Source organism: Nerophis ophidion, linkage group LG15, assembly GCF_033978795.1.
Source record: "Nerophis ophidion isolate RoL-2023_Sa linkage group LG15, RoL_Noph_v1.0, whole genome shotgun sequence".
In the NCBI taxonomy this organism is placed as follows: domain Eukaryota; kingdom Metazoa; phylum Chordata; class Actinopteri; order Syngnathiformes; family Syngnathidae; genus Nerophis; species Nerophis ophidion.
The window spans coordinates 22217506-22236674 of record NC_084625.1 but is presented as its reverse complement, the minus strand read 5'-3'; the positions used below and the strand labels follow the sequence as shown (position 1 = coordinate 22236674).

General features: G+C 42.8%; 1 protein-coding gene across 3 annotated transcripts in view; it reads left to right on the top strand.

Moving 5' to 3' along the window:
* Nucleotides 1–19169, top strand: part of pde7a (phosphodiesterase 7A) — a 54461-nt gene that overhangs the window by 18857 nt on the left and 16435 nt on the right. The window contains exons 2-5 of one of the 3 annotated variants that reach the window (XM_061921817.1): nt 6169–6229; nt 17435–17521; nt 17982–18145; nt 18228–18291. In XM_061921817.1, coding sequence (XP_061777801.1) covers nt 6169–6229; nt 17435–17521; nt 17982–18145; nt 18228–18291 — 376 coding nt within the window. Of the gene's footprint in view, nt 1–6168; nt 6230–17431; nt 17522–17981; nt 18146–18227; nt 18292–19169 lie in introns of all 3 variants that reach the window. The other 2 variants (XM_061921816.1, XM_061921818.1) reach the window with 2 other exon arrangements.

Genomic DNA, 19169 nt, shown 5'->3' with positions numbered 1-19169 from the left:
CAATCTGTGCAAGATGTTAAATGACTCGGCCTATTTTTATTGCATTGAAAGGGCTTCTTGGCATTTTTCCAAATATAATTTCTTGACATTTCTTCTTTTTTAAATTTTTAAATCAATCATCCACTTCAAAACACATTCATCATTTGCATTCCTACTATGATGTTTGTTTTATTAAATAAAATTGTTAATTGTTTAAAAATTGTATCCTAATTTAAGGCAAATAAAAAAGATTTCTGGGTATACTATATTGATCAACTAATTCAGAATGGGATGTTTATTTCGAGGGCTTAAATGGGCTGCAAAGAGAGATGCAAATAGCATCTTTAATTGCAGTTCAGTTCAGTTTCAGTTTTTTTCAAACATGCGTACGAGACAATGTTATGCATCACACATTTTCAGTTGTTTCATTACAGCACATCCAAAAAGGAGTAGAAAGAAGCAGAGCTTATTTATTAATTATAGCAATTGTATCCCATTTCCTTGTTGCCTGTTTTTAACAGAACAGTGAATAGATAAATAATGTACCATAAGTAAGTAAATAAATACCACAAACCCCATTTCCATATGAGTTGGGAAATTGTGTTAGATGTAAATATAAACTGAATACAATGATTTTCAAATCCTTTTTTAACCCATATTCGATTGAACGCACCACAAAGACAAGGTATTTGATGTTCAAACTCATACACTTTATTTTTTTTTGCAAATAATAATTAACTTAGAATTTCATGGCTGCAACACGTGCCAATGTAGTTAGGAAAGGGCATGTTCACCACTGTGTTACATCAACTTTTCTTTTAATAACACTCAATAAACGTTTGGGAACTGAGGAAACTAATTGTTGAAGCTTTGAAAGTGCTATTCTTTCCCATTCTTGTTTCATGTAGAGCTTCAGTCGTTCAACAGTCCGTGGTCTCTGCTGATGTATTTTACGCTTCATAATGCGCCACACATTTTCGATGGGAGACATGTCTGGACTGCAGGCGGGCCAGGAATGTACCCGCCACGTTGTTGTAACAAGTGCTGAAATAAGCAGGGGCGTCCATGAAGAAGACGGCGCTTAGACGGCAGCATATTTTGTTCCAAAACCTGTATGTACCTTTCAGCATTAATGGTGCCTTCACAGATGTGTAAGTTACCCATGCCTTGGGCACTAATGCACCCCCATACCATCACAGAAGCTGGCTTTTGAACTTTGCGTCAATAACAGTCTGGATGGTTCGCTTCCCCTTTGGTCCGGATGACACTATGTCGAATATTTCCAAAAACAATTTGAAATGTGGACTCGTCAGACCACAAAACACTTTTCCACTTTGCATCAGTTCATCTTAGATGATCTCAGGCCCAGAGAAGCCGGCGGCGTTTCTGGATGTTGTTGATAAATGGTTTTCGCTTTGCATAGTAGAGCTTTAACTTGCACTTGCAGATGTAGCGACGAACTGTATTTAGTGACAGTGGTTTTCTGAAGTGTTCCTGAGCCCATGTGGTGATATCCTTTAGAGATTGATGTCGGTTTTTGATACAGTGCCGTCTGAGGGACCGAAGGTCACGGTCATTCAATGTTGGTTTCTGGCCTTGCCGCTTACGTGGAGTTATTTTCTCCAGATTCTCTGAACCTTTTGATGATATTATGGATAGATGTTGAATTCCCTAAATTTCTTGCAATTGCACTTTGAGAAACATTGTTCTTAAACTGTTTGACTATTTGCTCATGCAGTTAAAAGTTAAAGTACCAATGATTGTCACACACACACTAGGTGTGGCTAAATTATTGTCTGCATTTGACCCATCACCCTTGAGCAGTGGGTAGCAGCAGTGCTGCGCCCGGGAATCATTTTTGGTGATTTAACCCCCAATTCCAACCCTTGCGCACGGCCACTGTCCCACTGCGCCACGCCGTCCCTTATCAGTATTTATTGCCACCTTTCCCAACTTCTTTGTCACGTGTTGCTGGCATCAAATTCTAAAGTTAATGATTATTTGATAAAAAAAAGTGTTTATCAGTTTGAACAGCAAATATGTTGTCTTTGTAGCATATTCAACTGAATATGGGTTGAAAATGATTTGCAAATCATTGTATTCCGTTTATATTTACATCTAACACAATTTCCCAACTTATATGGAAACGGGGTTTGTAAATACATAAGTAATCCATCCTTTCATCCATCCATCCATTTTAAAGTTAAAAGTACCAATGATTGTCACACACACACTAGGTGTGGCAAAATTATTCTCTGCATTTGACCCATCACCCTTGATCACCCCCTGGGAGGCGAGGGGAGCAGTGGGCAGCAGCGGTGGTCTTAATTTTCTACCGCATGTCCCTTTCGGGGTCGCGGAGAGTGCGAGAGCCTATCTCAGCTGCATTCGGGCGGTAGTCGGGGTACACCCTGGACAAGTTGCCACCTCATCGCAAAAATCATTATATAAAAAAAAAAAAAGGTTGAAGATGTTCATCATAAATATTGATCTTTGTACTTTATGAACAGTTGTATTTTGAACAGTCTCTTGAATATTGTTGCTCTGTTAGATTTCTTTGCGCAATCAATTCCAGAATTTAATTCCACATACGGATATGCTGAAGGTTTTAAGTGTTGGTACGCAGATACAAACGTTTTAAATTAGATTTTCCTCTAAAGTTATATTTCCCTTCTTTTGTTGAGACGAATCATACATTCTTGGGTAGCAGGTTATAGTTTGCTTTGTACACCGTTTTAGCTGTTTTCAAATGCACCAAATCGTTGTATTTCAATATTTTTGATTCAATGAATGAAGGGTTTGTATGTTCTCTATATCCAACATTGTTTATTATTCCAATTAATCGTTTTTGTATCACTTATATTCAGTGAAATGGTGTTAATATAAAGATCAATTCCTTTTGATTGCAGAAAGTTGATCACTTGTTGCTCCATTAAAGCGACGTCCATTTCCTCTGGTTATCCTCTGTTGTCAACTGCTCTTGCATTGGATCGAGGGTTGATGCTTAGCCCTGCAATGATGATGTCATTTTTTTGTTTAAACTGATCAATTTCCTATTTGATGTTTTCCAAAACACTGATATTCCCCAGATTGGGGATATCTTAATGCCTGGCATAGAGCTGTTGTCTCAATGCAGCCGTCTCCTCCCTGGAGTTCTTCAAATCAGTGTAATTTAGTTGCAACTGTTGCCACAATGTTTCTATCCATCCATTTTCTACCGCTTATCCCTTACGGGGTCGCTGCAATCTTTCTATCTTCATTTTAATGTTCTTCACAACACTACTGTTGTCCCAATGGTTGTTGACTTGCTGCTAAGTCATTCGCAATGTTGCATTCTCCTCTTTCAGCTTCTCCACCACCCGTTTTAATGCTTTGTCTTCACAGAGAATCTTCATTTTTTTCTCTGAAGTTTCAAAATTCCATCATATCTTTACAATATTATTGTCTGTCTTTGATAATCTGTTCTTGAATATCTGCAGCATTTTTTTGTACACCGTTGATCATCTGTTCCTGGAGATTGTCAACATTGCTTTGTGTCTTATTAATATTGTTTTGTTGAGTTCCTTCTAACTCTTAAGTCCGGTTCCACCTCTGGTAAAGGTGTATTGCCCCGTTGACGGCTTCTTGTCGTGTTCATGGTTTCTCTGCAGTGACTCTTTGGTGTTTTTTTGTTTGTAAGTAAATGTATTGCGTTTGAATGGGGTATTTGCGCATTAGTGCTTAAATTGGTCTTAAAATAATGCTGACAATAACATTGTTTTATCGGCAATATATCATCCAGCAAAAAGTGTTATGGTCCAGGGCTAGGTCCGTGTCATTTACATAGAACAGCAACCTAGAATGGTGGAAAAATCAGGGTTTAAAATGGAATTTTTTTTTTTTTTTTTTTTTTTTACCTGTAATTTTGGATATTGGAAAAAAAGCTGTAATATGCATGCCAACGGGTGATAATACTTATTTAGTTTTACTATGTTTGACGTTAATATATCATAAACCGTAACAATGTCCTTGTGTGTATATCAATTAGTGCACTGCTCAGCATACGACTGATGAGACGAGACTTTTGTAGCTGTTTATTTTTGTCCCCATTGGATAGCTAACAGAAGCCTTGCAGCTCAATCATCAGCCAATCGGCAAGCGCCTGCTTAGTCAAGTGTCCAGTCATGCAGGCTTTTTGTGGAAGTTGAAACCCTACACTTGGGGGAGCTCCCAGAAGAAGGCAGGTCAGCCTGGAGGACAGTCCGGGCGAGTGGAGACGGCGCTTGAGTGTAGCCCCACATCCCTTCACAGCAGGTGTGTGTTGACAGAGCAAATATACGCTCACCACAGTTGCCACGACTGCCTCGTGTGTCCGCGCTTGTGACTCAGCCTCTACCAAGCGATGCCATTAGCGCGAGACGCTGCAAAACATGCAACAACGCAGCCACCCGGGTCTGGCGTCGTGTTCCTGTGACAAGGTCAACAGGAGCATGCTGACTCTTACGTAAAATGAAACTTCACAGACTGTACTTTCAGACAAGGAGGCTGTAGAAGGGAACAGAAACTTTTGTGAGTGGGCTAAATCTGCTTGGAAAGTACCCCAAATTATTCATGTATTATCTTTAGGGTCCCATAGTATTGTATTTTTCAACCATATTGGAAGTGTATTGTGCAAAATCTAGCCTTGGTGCTGGAATTTAGGCAGTTTAAAAGTGATTTTAATAAGCACTACTGGGAACCTTTATGCTCATGAGCTGTGTTCAAGAAAAGCTATTGTGCACTGAAACCATTTTCTACATTCACTGTATGTGCACTGAAACCACTTGATGCAGACCCTGTGTCGGTCCGTCTTGGTGAAGGAGCTAAGCCAAAAGGCAAAGCTCTCAATTTACCAGTCGATCTAGGTCCCTATCCTCACCTTTGGTCATGACCTTTGGTCATGACCTTTGGGTTATGACCGAAAGGACAGGCTCACAGGCGCAAGTGGGCAAAATTAGTTTCCTTCGTTGGGTAGCGGGTTCTCTCTTAGAGTTAGGGTGAGAAGCTCTGTCATTCGGGTGGAGCTCAAAGTAAAGCCGTTGCTCCTCCACATCAAGAGGAGCCAGATGAGGTGGTTCGGGCATCTGGTCAGGATGCCACTCGGACGCCTCCCTGTGGAACTGTTTAGGGCACGTTCGAAGGGCACGTTCGACCGGTAGGAGGCCACGGGGAAGACCCAGGACACGTTGGGAAGACTGTGTCCCCCGGCTGGCATTGAAAGGCCTCGGGATAACCGAGAAAAAGCTGGACAAAGTATCTGGGGAGAGGGGAAGTCAGGGCTTCTCTGCTTAGGCTGCGACCCGATTTTGGAAAAGCAGAAGAACATGGATGGAATCTGGTCCAATAATATTTATTGCATAACATAAATTAATTTCCATACTTAAATAACAGCCAAATCAAATGTTACACATACCACGTAACTTCCTGGCGGTAAGGTGCAAAAAGTTATTTTGAGGTTTCTCGATGTTTACTTTTTCTCCCTTTCCACTATTTTGTTACACTTTATTAAGCATTTATTACATATTCCTTATTTTTGCATCTTAATTTAAAGAGGTTATTATTAGGTGGTTATTCTGATTTTAGAATTGGGTTTACATGAATTGTTTTAGTGTTGACATTTCCTTTCCTTTCTGCCTTGATATCTAAGGGGATTACTGTATAATCCGAGGAAGGTTACATTTGAAATAAAAGTGTTAACATTTAAAATATTTTTCTTCTGGTGCATGTTTTCTATAGATAATAAGAAGCATCAATAATTATCGATATCTACCAAATTAAAAACATATTTTGTGATCTAGTTTTCAGCCATATTGTGGGCACACACTACTGGTATAACATCATTAAAATGTCCATTTTGATTAATGTAATACATTTTAATATTGGCATACGTCGTTGTATTGAAATGCCTGTTTTCAGGAGGCATGCCTGTGTCACGTTTGGACTCTCATGACTGATAACGGTGGTGTGAGTGAGGTATCAGGCAGATCATATGGTCTTGCGACACGTTTATCAGTGTTTATGTACACACAGACACACACATGAGATTACACCCCAACTGTCGCAACACAGCGCAACCCAACTTTTTATTAAACTCTAAACTGGACACATTGAGAGGGTTTTTTCTTTTTTACAACTGGCTTAATCGTCTTTTGTTTCTGTGTGTTTGTGCAGAGACGCGGGGCCATCTCCTATGACAGCTCGGACCAGACCGCACTGTACATCCGTATGCTGGGTAAGTGTTGGTGTACACAAAAACAAACACACTTTTGGCCTGTAAACGCAACAAGATGGGGAAAGGTTGGCTCAGCATTCAGTGGGGAGGTTGGTCGAGTGAGATTATGGAAAGATGCATCTTTAAAGCGCATGTCCAATAAATCCTTTGTAATCTCTCCATCACAATAGGCTTATGTGGAGTTCAATTGATGCTATTTGATTGCATTTTACCACAGACAAGTCAGCATTTATGTTCATGTGCTCATTTGTGTTTGTGCATACTGTGATTTTACTGTGTCATTTTGCAAAAGTAAACACATAAGCAGGTTAAATAGAGGCTGAGGAGGCAGGTTGAAATAAGTGTGTGTTGGCTTTTCACCTGAAGACCGCTTGTAGTCATGACATGGTTGGAGTCATCCAGGGAAGTTGTGTTTTGTACCATGCCTGCAGTGAACACCATCCTACCTATACTAATAAAACAGTATTTTAAAATAAAATATTGAACGGGTATTAGAGATGCGCGGTTTGCGGTCACAACCGTGGAGTCCGCGGATAAATCGCGGGTCGGGCGGGTGACATGACGAAAAAATAGATTTTAAATATATTCGGGCGGGTGGCGGTTGAACCAATTCGGAAATATATATTGTAATAATCCCAGGAATGTAGGCTCATAAAACTTCTTCGTTTGTCTTGTCTTTATTGCACAAGATGTAATACAACCACACAACAGCTCTCATGTCTCTAACGCTTTTCCAGGGACAACTCAAACTCTCACTTCCTGTCGATAACGTCACTTCCCTATCTCTCCCGGAACTCCCGCCCCCCAGTCAAAGTCATTGGCTAACACCCCGTAGCCAGCCGCTACATTATACATAGTTAAATGTTATGTTGAAGAGGTTCATTTAGCCTACTGACGTGTATTTATAAATGGTTGATTTATATAGGCTAGTAGGTAAAGTGTTGTACCTGACAACTCTTGATGGTACAATCCATATAACACGTCACAGACAACGTCACGCTAACATCACGTGACACCTCTGATGAAGGCTGCAGAAGCAAGGTAGCCCAAACTTGTCAGGTACAACACTTTACCTTACTAGCCTATAGAAATCAACCATTTATAAATAGTTAAATGTCGTTACCCACATACGTAAAACGAGCAGCACTCTTTGAAACAGTATGTGGGCATACTTTTATTTTGAAGTGTCTCGTTTGGTCTGTCGACGGATGTAAGGAAGCTACTTCCGGGTATGGCCAACGAGGTGTTTGTCATTTGTTGGTATTTTTACTTGGTAAAATGTTTGATCCACATGCTGTGCATGTTATTATTTTTACGTTTGTAACATGCTTTATTTATTACAGTTTTCACGGTGAATTTGAAGGGAAAGGAAGCCTTCAAATAAATCAGTTCAAGAAAGCCATTGTGTCCGTGCTATTTGGAGGGAGTTACACTTTCTAACCTCACTAATGCCTTGCATCGTCTATATTAGATATATAACAACGGGCGGGTGGCGGGCGGGTGTGTGTTTGATGAAATGTTGGTTCGGGTGGGTGGCGGGTGAATGACGACTTTAGTGATGCGGTTGCGGATGATATAATTGCCTACCCGCGCATCTCTAACGGGTATACATTACAGACGGATGAATGTAGCAGTTATGTTTAAAATGTAAATGTCAAATACTTATGAAATATGTAGCGTAATCAAAGAATGTTAGTATATATCGTCATTGGCGGAAGTATGCCACAAAAGGCGTTTTGTGGCGCTAAAGAAGATTTTGTTTGTATCCTCATTTCCATCCATCCATCCATCCATCATCTTCCGCTTATCCGAGGTCGGGTCGCGGGGGCAACAGCCTAAGCAGGGAAACCCAGACTTCCCTCTCCCCAGCCACTACGTCTAGCTCTTCCCGGGGGATCCCGAGGCGTTCCCATGCCAGCCGGGAGACATAGTCTTCCCAACGTGTCCTGGGTCTTCTCCGTGGCCTCCTACCGGTTGGACGTGCCCTAAACACCTCCCTGGGGAAGCGTTCGGGTGGCATCCTGACCAGATGCCCGAACCACCTCATCTGGCTCCTCTCGATGTGAAGGAGCAGCGGCTTTACTTTGAGTTCCTCCCGGATGGCAGAGCTTCTCACCCTATCTCTAAGGGAGAGCCCCGCCACACGGCGGAGGAAACTCATTTCGGCCGCTTGTACCCGTGATCTTATCCTTTCGGTCATGACCATAGGTGAGGATGGGAACGTAGATCGACCGGTAAATTGAGAGCTTTGCCTTCCGGCTCAGCTCCTTCTTCACCACAACGGATCGGTACAACGTCCGCATTACTGAAGACGCCGCACCGATCCGCCTGTCGATCTCACGATCCACTTTTCCCTCACTCGTGAACAAGACTCCTAGGTACTTGAACTCCTCCACTTGGGGCAGGGTCTCCTCCCCAACCCGGAGATGGCATTCCATCCTTTTCCAGGCGAGAACCATGGACTCGGACTTGGAGGTGCTGATTCTCATTCCGGTTGCTTCACACTCGGCTGCGAACCGATCCAGCGAGAGCTGAAGATCCCGGTCAGATGAAGCCATCAGGACCACATCATCTGCAAAAAGCAGAGACCTAATCCTGCGGTTACCAAACCGGAACCCCTCAACGCCTCAACTGCGCCTAGAAATTCTGTCCATAAAAGTTATGAACATAATCGGTGACAAAGGACAGCCTTGGCGGAGTCCAACCCTCACTGGAAATGTGTTCGACTTACTGCCGGCAATGCGGCTTAAGCTCTGGCACTGATCGTACAGGGAGCGGACCGCCACAATAAGACAGTCCGATACCCCATACTCTCTGAGCACTCCCCACAGGACTTCCCGAGGGACACTGTCGAATGCCTTCTCCAAGTCCACAAAGCACATGTAGACTGGTTGGGCAAACTCCCATGCACCCTCAAGAACCCTGCCGAGAGTATAAAGCTGGTCCACAGTTCCACGACCAGGACGAAAACCACACTGTTCCTCCTGAATCCAAGGTTCGACTATCCGGCGTAGCCTCCTCTCCAGTACACCTGAATAAACCTTACCGGGAAGGCTGAGGAGTGTGATCCCACGATAGTTGGAACACACCCTCCGGTCCCCCTTCTTAAAGAGAGGAACCACCACCCCGGTCTGCCAATCCAGAGGTACCGCCCCCGATGTCCACGCGATGCTGCGGCGGCGGACGGTGGTCCAGAATCGCTTCGAAGCCGTCCGGAAGTCGTTTTCCATGGCTTCCCCGAACTCCTCCCATGTCCGAGTTTTTGCCTCCGTGACTGCTGAAGCTGCACACCGCTTGGCCTGTCGGTACCTGTCCACTCCCTCCGGAGTCCTATGAGCCAAAAGGACCCGATAGGACTCCTTCTTCAGCTTGACGGCATCCCTCACCGCTGGTGTCCACCAAGGGGTTTTAGGATTGCCGCCCCGACAGGCACCAACTACCTTGCGGCCACAGCTCCGATCTGCCGCCTCGACAATAGAGGTGCGGAACATGGTCCACTCGCACTCAATGTCCAGCACCTCCCTCGTGACATGTTCAAAGTTCTTCCGGAGGTGGGAATTGAAACTTTTTCTGACAGGAGACTCTGCCAGACGTTCCCAGCAGACCCTCACAATGCGTTTGGGCCTGCCAGGTCTGTCCGGCATCCTCCCCCACCATCGCAGCCAACTCCCCACCAGGTGGTGATCGGTAGAAAGCTCCGCCCCTCTCTTCACCCGAGTGTCCAAAACATAAGGCCGCAAATCCGATGACACAACTACAAAGTTGATCATGGAACTGCGGCCTAGGGTGTCCTGGTGCCAAGTGCACATATGGACACCCTGTTTGAACATGGTGTTTGTTATGAACAAACTGTGACGAGCACAAAAGTCCAATAACAAAACAACACTCGGGTTCAGATCCGGGCGGCCATTGTTCCCAATCACGCCTCTCCAGGTTTCACTGTCGTTGCCAACGTGAGCGTTGAAGTCTCCCAGTAGGACAAGGGAATCACCCGGGGGAGCACTTTCCAGTACTCCCTCGAGTGTTCCCAAAAAGGGTGGGTACTCTGAACTGCTGCTTGGTGCGTAAGCACAAACAACAGTCAGGACCCGTCCACCCACCTGAAGGCGGAGGGAGGCTACCCTTTCGTCCACTGGGTTGAACTCCAACGTACAGGCTTTGAGCCGGGGAGAAACAAGAATTGCCACCCCAGCCCGTCGCCTCTCACTGCCGGCAACGCCAGAGTGGAAGAGGGTCCAATCCCTCTCGAGAGAAGTGGTTCCAGAGCCCTTGCTGTGCGTCGAAGTGAGTCCGACTATATCCAGCCGGAATTTCTCGACTTCGTGCACTAGCTCAGGCTCTTTCCCCCCCAGTGACGTGACGTTCCACGTCCCAAGAGCTAGCTTCTGTAGCCGAGGATCGGACCGCCAAGTGCCCTGCCTTCGGCTGCCGCCCAGCTCACATTGCACCTGACCTCTATGGCCCCTGCTATGGGTGGTGAGCCCATTGGAGGGGTGACCCACGTTGCCTCTTCGGGCAACAGTCCCGGCCATCGTGCCCCCCTCTGGGCCTGGCTCAAGAGGGGGGCCCCGGTGACCCGCGTCCGGGCGAGGGAAATCTGGGTCCATGCTTTTTCTTCTTCATAAAGGTCTTCGAGCTGCTCTTTGTCTGATCCCTCACCTATAACCTGTTTGCCTTGGGAGACCCTACCAGGGGGCTTTATTACCCCGGACAACACAGCTCCTAGGATCATTGGGACAGGCAAACTCCTCTACCACGATAAGGTTGCAGCTCAGAGAGGAGTGTATCCTCATTTCGTTTTTTTAATATGCATAAAGGAAACAACCCGCAAAAATGCTGTTTGGGTTTATTCATAACATGTATACTAAGAAATAATGTATAATTAGTATTTTACAAGTTTTGTAAGGATTTTTATTTACGGGTACTAATAAATAAACGTGCATGATGAGCAATAACCAAAAAGACTACATTGACAACTTTAGTTCAGTTCAATCCAATATGGTCAATAGTCATGTTTGTATTTCAGATAATGTCTTTGACATTAATTGAAAAAGTAACAAAACACAATAAATTGGCAACAACTACTAAAATCCAGTCTTTTTTTAGACGCCCTATCTTGGAGGAAAAAATTCAGAAATAGAAATACGGCTGTAATTCTGTCACAATAATGGCGTTCAAAGCAATGCTAAATTAGCGATTATCTCTTTGAGCTTTGGAATGAACGCGTCCACTATGCTGCCGAACCGAAGTTTAGTATTGATGTATACATGTGGTAATTCAGTCCATCAAAATACAAAAGTAGAACAAACAAAGATCTGCCAAGCATGAAGACCACATGGGTGAAGACACATGCTACTGAAGTGACCGTTTGCCATATTCATGTGGCCCCTCCAAGTGGTTGTGGCCCTAAATGCATAGTTTGTCAACCTGAGCGTACAAACACCGCACCTCAAATAGGCAGAGAGAAAGGGAATGGTCTTTATCATGTTTGATGTTATTTCCTTTGAAAGCAGATATTATATATCGAGGAAAGTTTTAACTCGACACCAGTTTTCTCCGCTCTAACACCGGGTTAACGTCATCAACCTGAACATGTAAACACTGTGCCTTAAATAGCTTAGGTTTCCTGTTCTTACTTTTAAAGATCTAAGATAATTTGAGATCATTTTATAAATGCATTCCTTCAAACTGAATCCCCCCCCACTAATAAATACATCTGTTTTATGTAATTGGCCAAATAATTATCCATCCATCCATTTTCTACCGCTTGTCCCTTTCGGGGTTGCAGGGGGTGCTGTAGCCTATCCTAGCTGCACTTGGGAGTAAAACAAGGTACACCCTGGACAAGTCGGCACCTCATCAGATAGACAGACAACATTCACAGTCACATTCACACACAAGGGCCAATATTGTGAAAATGTATGTACTGTAGGTAGACACCATAATTCCTCAATTAGTGGCCTCCGTTCAAACAAGGGGTTAGCATCGCCAACCTAAACATATGAACTACACACTTTTTAATTTCGCTCAGAGAAAATATAACTGGTAGTTATTATGAATCATGTACATTTTTTAAAAGGTAACTTTTAACTTGAAAATACATTCCTACAAATAATGGCCGCCTACCAATAAATACCTCGCCCCGAATTAATGGCTGGTATTGTTTGGTGTTATGTATGGTAAATTCCATTTAGCATCTTTGAAAGTTGTATTTTTCTCCACTCCAACAGACACCGGGTTAGCATCGTCAGCATGAACTTAAAACGGCACACCTCAAATAGACAACGCCATTTCTCCTGTATTCAGAGAAAAAAAAAAAGTCATTATTATGTATTACTGCTTTTGCAAACAGTATTAGAACATATTAGATTATTTGATATCAATTTTAAAAATCATTCATACAAGTAAGTGCGTCCCCACTAATAAATACCTTTTGTTTTATGTAGTTGACCAACTTGCATTTAGCATAGTGGAATGTTTGATACATACAATTTATCCTCAATTCCTCTGCTTCATTATCAACCTGAACAAATGGACGCTGTACCAATAATAGACGCCTCCATTTCTTCCCCACACAGTGAAGAAATTAATAACGTTATGAAAAATAATCTGAGTACCTTTTGTTTAAAATATGAATATTATTTGATATGTTTAAGAATGTATTTCATTCTTATAAATGCCTAAATCTAAACAGATGCACTGTTCTTTCTGGGGGTGAGTTAATAGAATTTCTGGGTTTGGCCGTAGCATGAGTAAATATGGTATCTATTTTTTCAGGTATTTGCATAGATGGTACGGTGTTTGCAAGCAACAAAAGACACAAAAGCGTCACAACATTTGTGTCTTAATATCTGATGGCGAAACAAAGGAACTCTGAATGGCTTTGCTTAATCTTCACTTGTATGTTTACCTTCCAGTGGTTGATGCTTGTGAGTCAACAGCTGCTTTGTGTGTGTGAGTGTGTGTGTTTGTGTGTAGCCTTCATAATCGCTTGGCTGGGGCCAGCAAGTATGATGACGTGCTTTCATACGTCACCAGCACAAAGCATCTGTCTTTGTGGACGCGCTGTATTAAAGCTGAGCGTGAGCAGTGGCACGCTAATGCAGGCAAGGGTTCAGCCCGCCATGTTGAAGCACATCGCTCGGGGATGGCATGACCTACATCCACGCCTCTGATGCACTGTGGATGGGAGCGAAAAGCCTTGCAACGCTCCAAATGTGCAGCAATCACGTAGTCAAGTGCGCGCACGTGCCGAGGCCGGGCACATGCGTCGTGCAGATGGGCCTGATGCACGCACGCACGCATGAATTGATGGCCTCGGGCTGCATGAATTGTTGTGTTGGATTTATGATTCACACGTGCAGCGCCGCAGATTAGACACGCATTCCTTTATGATGACAATTGTTGAGCATCTTTACTCAATAGCTTGGGTTGTACATCTTAGTTTCTGTTATTTTGTGTTGTATTCAAAGAGCCGTTTGTCGCTTGGGGGGGCCACACATGTATGAATGTATAAATGTGAGTGATTGCACATGTTACACAATCACAAGTGCTATGCTGGAAACACACCACTTTCCAATGATGAGGAACACCCGGAAACGACTAATGTTTAGTAACGCATTTATAGTCTTATCTGGGTTTAAAACGGGGGTGCCCAAATGTTTTGCCTCCAAAGGCCAAAGTGTTAATGTGCCAATGGGCCACGGACCAAACAGTGATTTTAAGTGTTAAACACACATCTCTAAATGTAAATAATAAACCTTCTTCCACAAATAGTTTGTGTGAGCTTTAGGGGTGTCCCGGTGCAATGCCGACATTGGAACCTAGAGTATTGGCAGATACCGATATTAATCTGATACAATACCAACAGGAATATTTATATTTTTTTGTCAATCAAGTAGGGGTTTAACGATACACAACAATTTCAGTTCGGTACGTACCTCGGTTCAAAGGTCACGGTTAGGTTTATTTTCAGTACAGTAAGAAAACAACAAAATATACATTTTTTGATTATTTATTTAACAAATTTGCTAAATCTTCCACCAAAAATATTTTTCTTAGTGAAATATTTGATGTGAAGTAATCGGAAACTTGGATAGGTCAATAATTCATAATAACATTGATTTTGATTCAATATTATGTTTAGAGCAATGAAAGTTTGAAAGAAAAAAAACAGCTTTGTTTTATTAGTCAACGTTGCAAGTTTTTCTAAATTACATTAAGCTTTTAAGCTTTTTAATTACACTTTTGTTTGTTTTTGTTTATTTTAATAGTAATTTTACAATGTGCCGTGGGCCTTTAAAACATTAGCCACGGGCCGCAAATGGCCTCCGGGGCACACTTTTGACACCCCTGCTATAGATAATAAAAAATAAAATCTGATACATCTATGGGTAAAAAGCAGAGCCTGGGGACGCATGCGCGTTTATCATAACTCTCTCGCTCTGCTCTCTCTGTCTATCCCCCTCGCTCACAAATGTTGCTGCGTGCAGCACTTTTTGTTGTTGTTTTTAACCCCTTCTTAAACCTGAACGTACATTGAAAATACACGCAACCCAAACTTAAAATGCCGGACATTTGAGGCATTTAAGAAACTCCACCTGGACAGCTCCGCAAAGAGGACATATCCCGTGAAAAGAGGAGGTGTGGTCAGTCTATCATAGCCCAGTCGTTGCAAGCATGCCCTGTGTTGTTGTTTTTTTGATTGATTGAAACTTGTATTAGTGGATTGCACAGTACAGTACATATTCTGTACAATTGACCACTAAATGGAAACACCCGAATAAGTTTTTCAACTTCTTTAAGTCGGGGTCCACGTAAATCAAATCATGGTGCCTCGGTGTGCATTGTATACACAACGTGCAGTGCGCTACTTAATATGTCCATGTCGTTCGGTACACCTCCGAAACCTCCGTACCGAAACGGTTCAGTACAAATACACATACCGTTACACCCCTACAATCAAGTAAAATTAGCCAGAGAATAATTGTAGCTATGAAAAAAGCGATGCTGTTTCTTTATTGTTACTGGACGCTTTTTAACTTTGTATGTGTGATTAATATGCAACTATAATTGTTTCATACTTGTTTGTATTGACAAATGTCATTTTTTACACTGCAATATTGTTCAGTTAAGGACATTTATTACATATGTTTAACTTGCGTGCTTAGCTATTGTGTAGCTGCTAGCTCCTAGTAGCCCTTTTTTGCTACATTTTGTAACTGACTTCACTAAAATACAAGAAAAGAGTGTCGATCTTTGCACAAGTAGGACTGCTGCTATTTGGACGTACACATGTTTTTGGAAGCTAATTGTGAATATTAGCCAGATATTCGATATCGATATCGGATCGGGACACCCATAGTGAGCTTGAAAGAGGTCAGTATTAATATGTATTTGGTAAGCCATTCTTTGAGGGCCAAAGAAAACCGCACAACGGACCTAATTTTGCCCCTGAACCCTACTGTGAGTACCCCTGGTTTAAGATCACCTTTTTGGGTCCTGAAAGCGAAGCTGGTTACATTGCAAGTCTAGCTTTTTGTTTGTCATATCCTCTTCAATGTGTGTGTGCGTGTGCGTGCGTGTGTGTTGCACATGGGAAACATTTCATACACATAATAATAATAATACCACGCATGTCTGACTTTCCAAAAATCACATCTTTGGCTTGTTCTCCTTTTACTGCCACAATGGTGGGGGTTTACCACAATAAGGGGATAGAGCACCAAAGTCCCAATCCACTTCTCAGGGCTCGGTTTAAGAGGGTTTATTTGCTCAATCAAACATGACTGAGTGGTTTGGGATGCGGGTAGGGGGGCTGTTCTGTCTACCGTGTGAAGCCGGAATAGTGCAGTTTGTTTTAACACAAAACGAAAACCTTCTTTATTTGCAGCTTCCATTCGAGGAAAATTGTTTTATATAACGGATTTAACATTAATCATCAGCTACAGTTAAAAAAAGACCACAGGCCATGTTTAGTCTAGTTTTTATAATGCAATTGCATCTTTGAAAAATAAACTATATGGGGGATAGAACAGTGCCCCCATCTGGCTGTAAAGAGGAACGTGGGACAAAGCACAGCAGTGCAGGATGTTGCCTGATGGGCTTTTTAGAATTATTGATCATACAGAGGGTGAAATTATCATGCGAATGTGACAATCATCAAATTTCTGTCCAAAACCAATAAAAAAAAACATTTTAAGTTTACTTATTTTTATCATCAAACTCAGGGGACTGCAACCCTTGGCTCTCAAGCTCTGTTGTAGCTCTCTGACTTGTTTTAACCCCAAAGTGAGGCAAGTTTGCATTTTTAAAAAGAGTTGTATAATATCTGAATGTCTGTGGGGCCGTGCTTGTGAACAGGCAGAATCCTGAGGCAAGTAAAAGACTGTAAGCCTGTATGTTTAGTTCAGCTTCTTGAGTGTTTAACCCCTTGGGTGAGCTAACTATGAATACTTGCCAAAGAAGAGAACAGGAAAAAGTTATAATTTCATATGGACAAATTGGTTTTCCTATAAAATGAAATATGAAAAAGATGAAAGCTTTTAAATGTTAATAAGCTGTGTTACATTGTTGGGCTGTGTACTATTTTTCTTTAGTGGAAGAGGCAGCAAAATGGCTTGTTTGGTAGTAAAGGTGCAGACACCTGATCTAACTTCAAACGTGCCAGAGGATGTATTTCATCCAATAGATGCCGTGCCTCCTTTTATTCCCGGTAGCACTTTTACAAATAGTGTGCCAATATTTTGCCATCAATTCTTACCTTTTTATATTGCATTAGCCATCTTTACTAAAACACACACCACCCGCCACACAGCAGAATTGGCATCTGTAAAGCTGTGGTTTACAGTGAAGTTAAGAAAGCGCATCCATATGCGGAAAAATATCATATTTGTCTGGTACTGTATACTATAATGAGTTAATTATGCATGGGGGAAATGATAGAGAATATGATATTGGTAGTCAACAAAAAAAGTCTTACCATCTCCTTATCTGCTTCATTTACATTTCTAAGAATGTGTTACTGTAGTGCTTTGTTCGCCTGCCCTGTGGTATCGCTCATCATTGTGGCTCTTTACCTCAATTCTATATGTTCCTAATAATTTGACCATATGCGCCCGCGCGCACACACACACACACACACACACACGTTTCTGTTGGAAGTGCATCAGCCTTGAAGAAATAAGTGCCAATTTCTTCCAGGAGATGTGAGAGTGAGAAGTCAGGTTGGATTTGAACCGGAACAGCGAAGCTCCCACCCATATATGGGCATCGACTTTCGAAACCTTCACAGTGAGTACAAGCCTCCGCCGCCACCACCACTTCCAGATGGTGTACCACCTTGTGCCGTCCACCTTCACACACTCATGATAAAGCCAAAGATGTACTTTTTTTTTACCCCATTAACACTTTGTCAATGACATCACATGCCTACACAGACACATTGTATGTCCGTTTGAGTGTGTGTGCGTGTGTGTGTGTGCCCCACCTCATGCTGCTGTGTTTCAAGCTTGCAGCCACCGCTGATTCTGACATGCTGCTTTTGTGTGCTTGTGCGAGAGAATACTGACAAAGCAGGTTGCTGCAGACAAAAAAGCTGAACAAGTGGGTGGCTTTGTCAGCACCTTTGTGTGTCGCTGACCGCGTGACCCCTGACCCCCCTGACGAATTTGCAGATTTTGCCAACAGTCCTTGCACAATAACACAATCCTACTCTATTTTTTGTGTTTGTTTGCGTGCATGTTTCGCACAGCTCGTCTCGGCTGCGGTGCCACGCCAGCAAGCTCCACCCCCGAGAGGAGGGTCCGCAGACTGCTCAGCCTCCAGAGGTACCTGCACTCGTCCCGCCTGCTGCGGGGAGCCCCCCAGCAGATCCCCCTCCCCATCCTTGATGAAGACTACACTGGACAGGCCCGAGTACGACACACTTTGACAATTGGAGCAAAACTTCTCTTCAGTATACAATCTTTACTCATCATGCTGCTCTCTTGTTTTGTAGTGCATGCTGGAAAAAGTCGGGAACTGGAATTTTGACATTTTCCTCTTCGACAGGTTGACAAACGGTATGTAAAACGTGAGAAACTTGGAAGTGACACATAAAAACAGTCGTGTATAAAGAGGGTATGGCCAACTAGGTTTCAGTCGATCTTCTCAATGATTGGTAAAAAGGCTTTAGGGCGCCATGACTGCGACTAACTTTGAGCTTTTACATCGCTTGAAGACAAGTATGGGAAGTTAAAGTCCGCGAACAACACTGTAGAGGCACATTGTCTTGTGCCAAATAAACACACATCTGTGTTTTGTTCAGGAGAGAACACACGCTAATACAAATAATAATAATAATTGATTAGATTTATATAGCGCTTTTCTAGACATTCAAAACGTGTCACAGAGAAGTGAGAAACCCTCATTCATTCACTCCAAATTCACACCTGGTGGTGGTAAGCTACATTTGTAGCCACAGCTACCCTTGGGTAGACTGACGGAAGCGTGGCTGCCAGTTTGCACCTACGGCCCCTCTGACCACCACCCATCATTCCTTTACCAGTATGAGCGGCACTGGGGGCAAGGTTGAAGTTTCACTGCCGCCCTGCCCAAAGACACAACGGCAGTGATTTGAAAGGCAAGAGGCAGGGAGCGAACCTGCAACCCACAAGTTTCTGGCACGGCTGCTCTACCCACCATGCATGCCGCCCAATAACAGAAGAAATAAACAAATTAAAGAGATGGTTTGGCAAAAACAAACTATTTTTGAATCTCAGTAAAACTAAAATAATGCAATTTAGTAACAGCAGAAGAGAGAGTCAAATACAAATTGACGGACATTGAAAGAGTTAAAAAAAAAACATTTTGGGTGTAATAATAGAGGAGAAAATGAACTGAACATCTCATAAATATGCAACAAAGTGGCAAGAAATATGTCAATAATGAATAATACAAA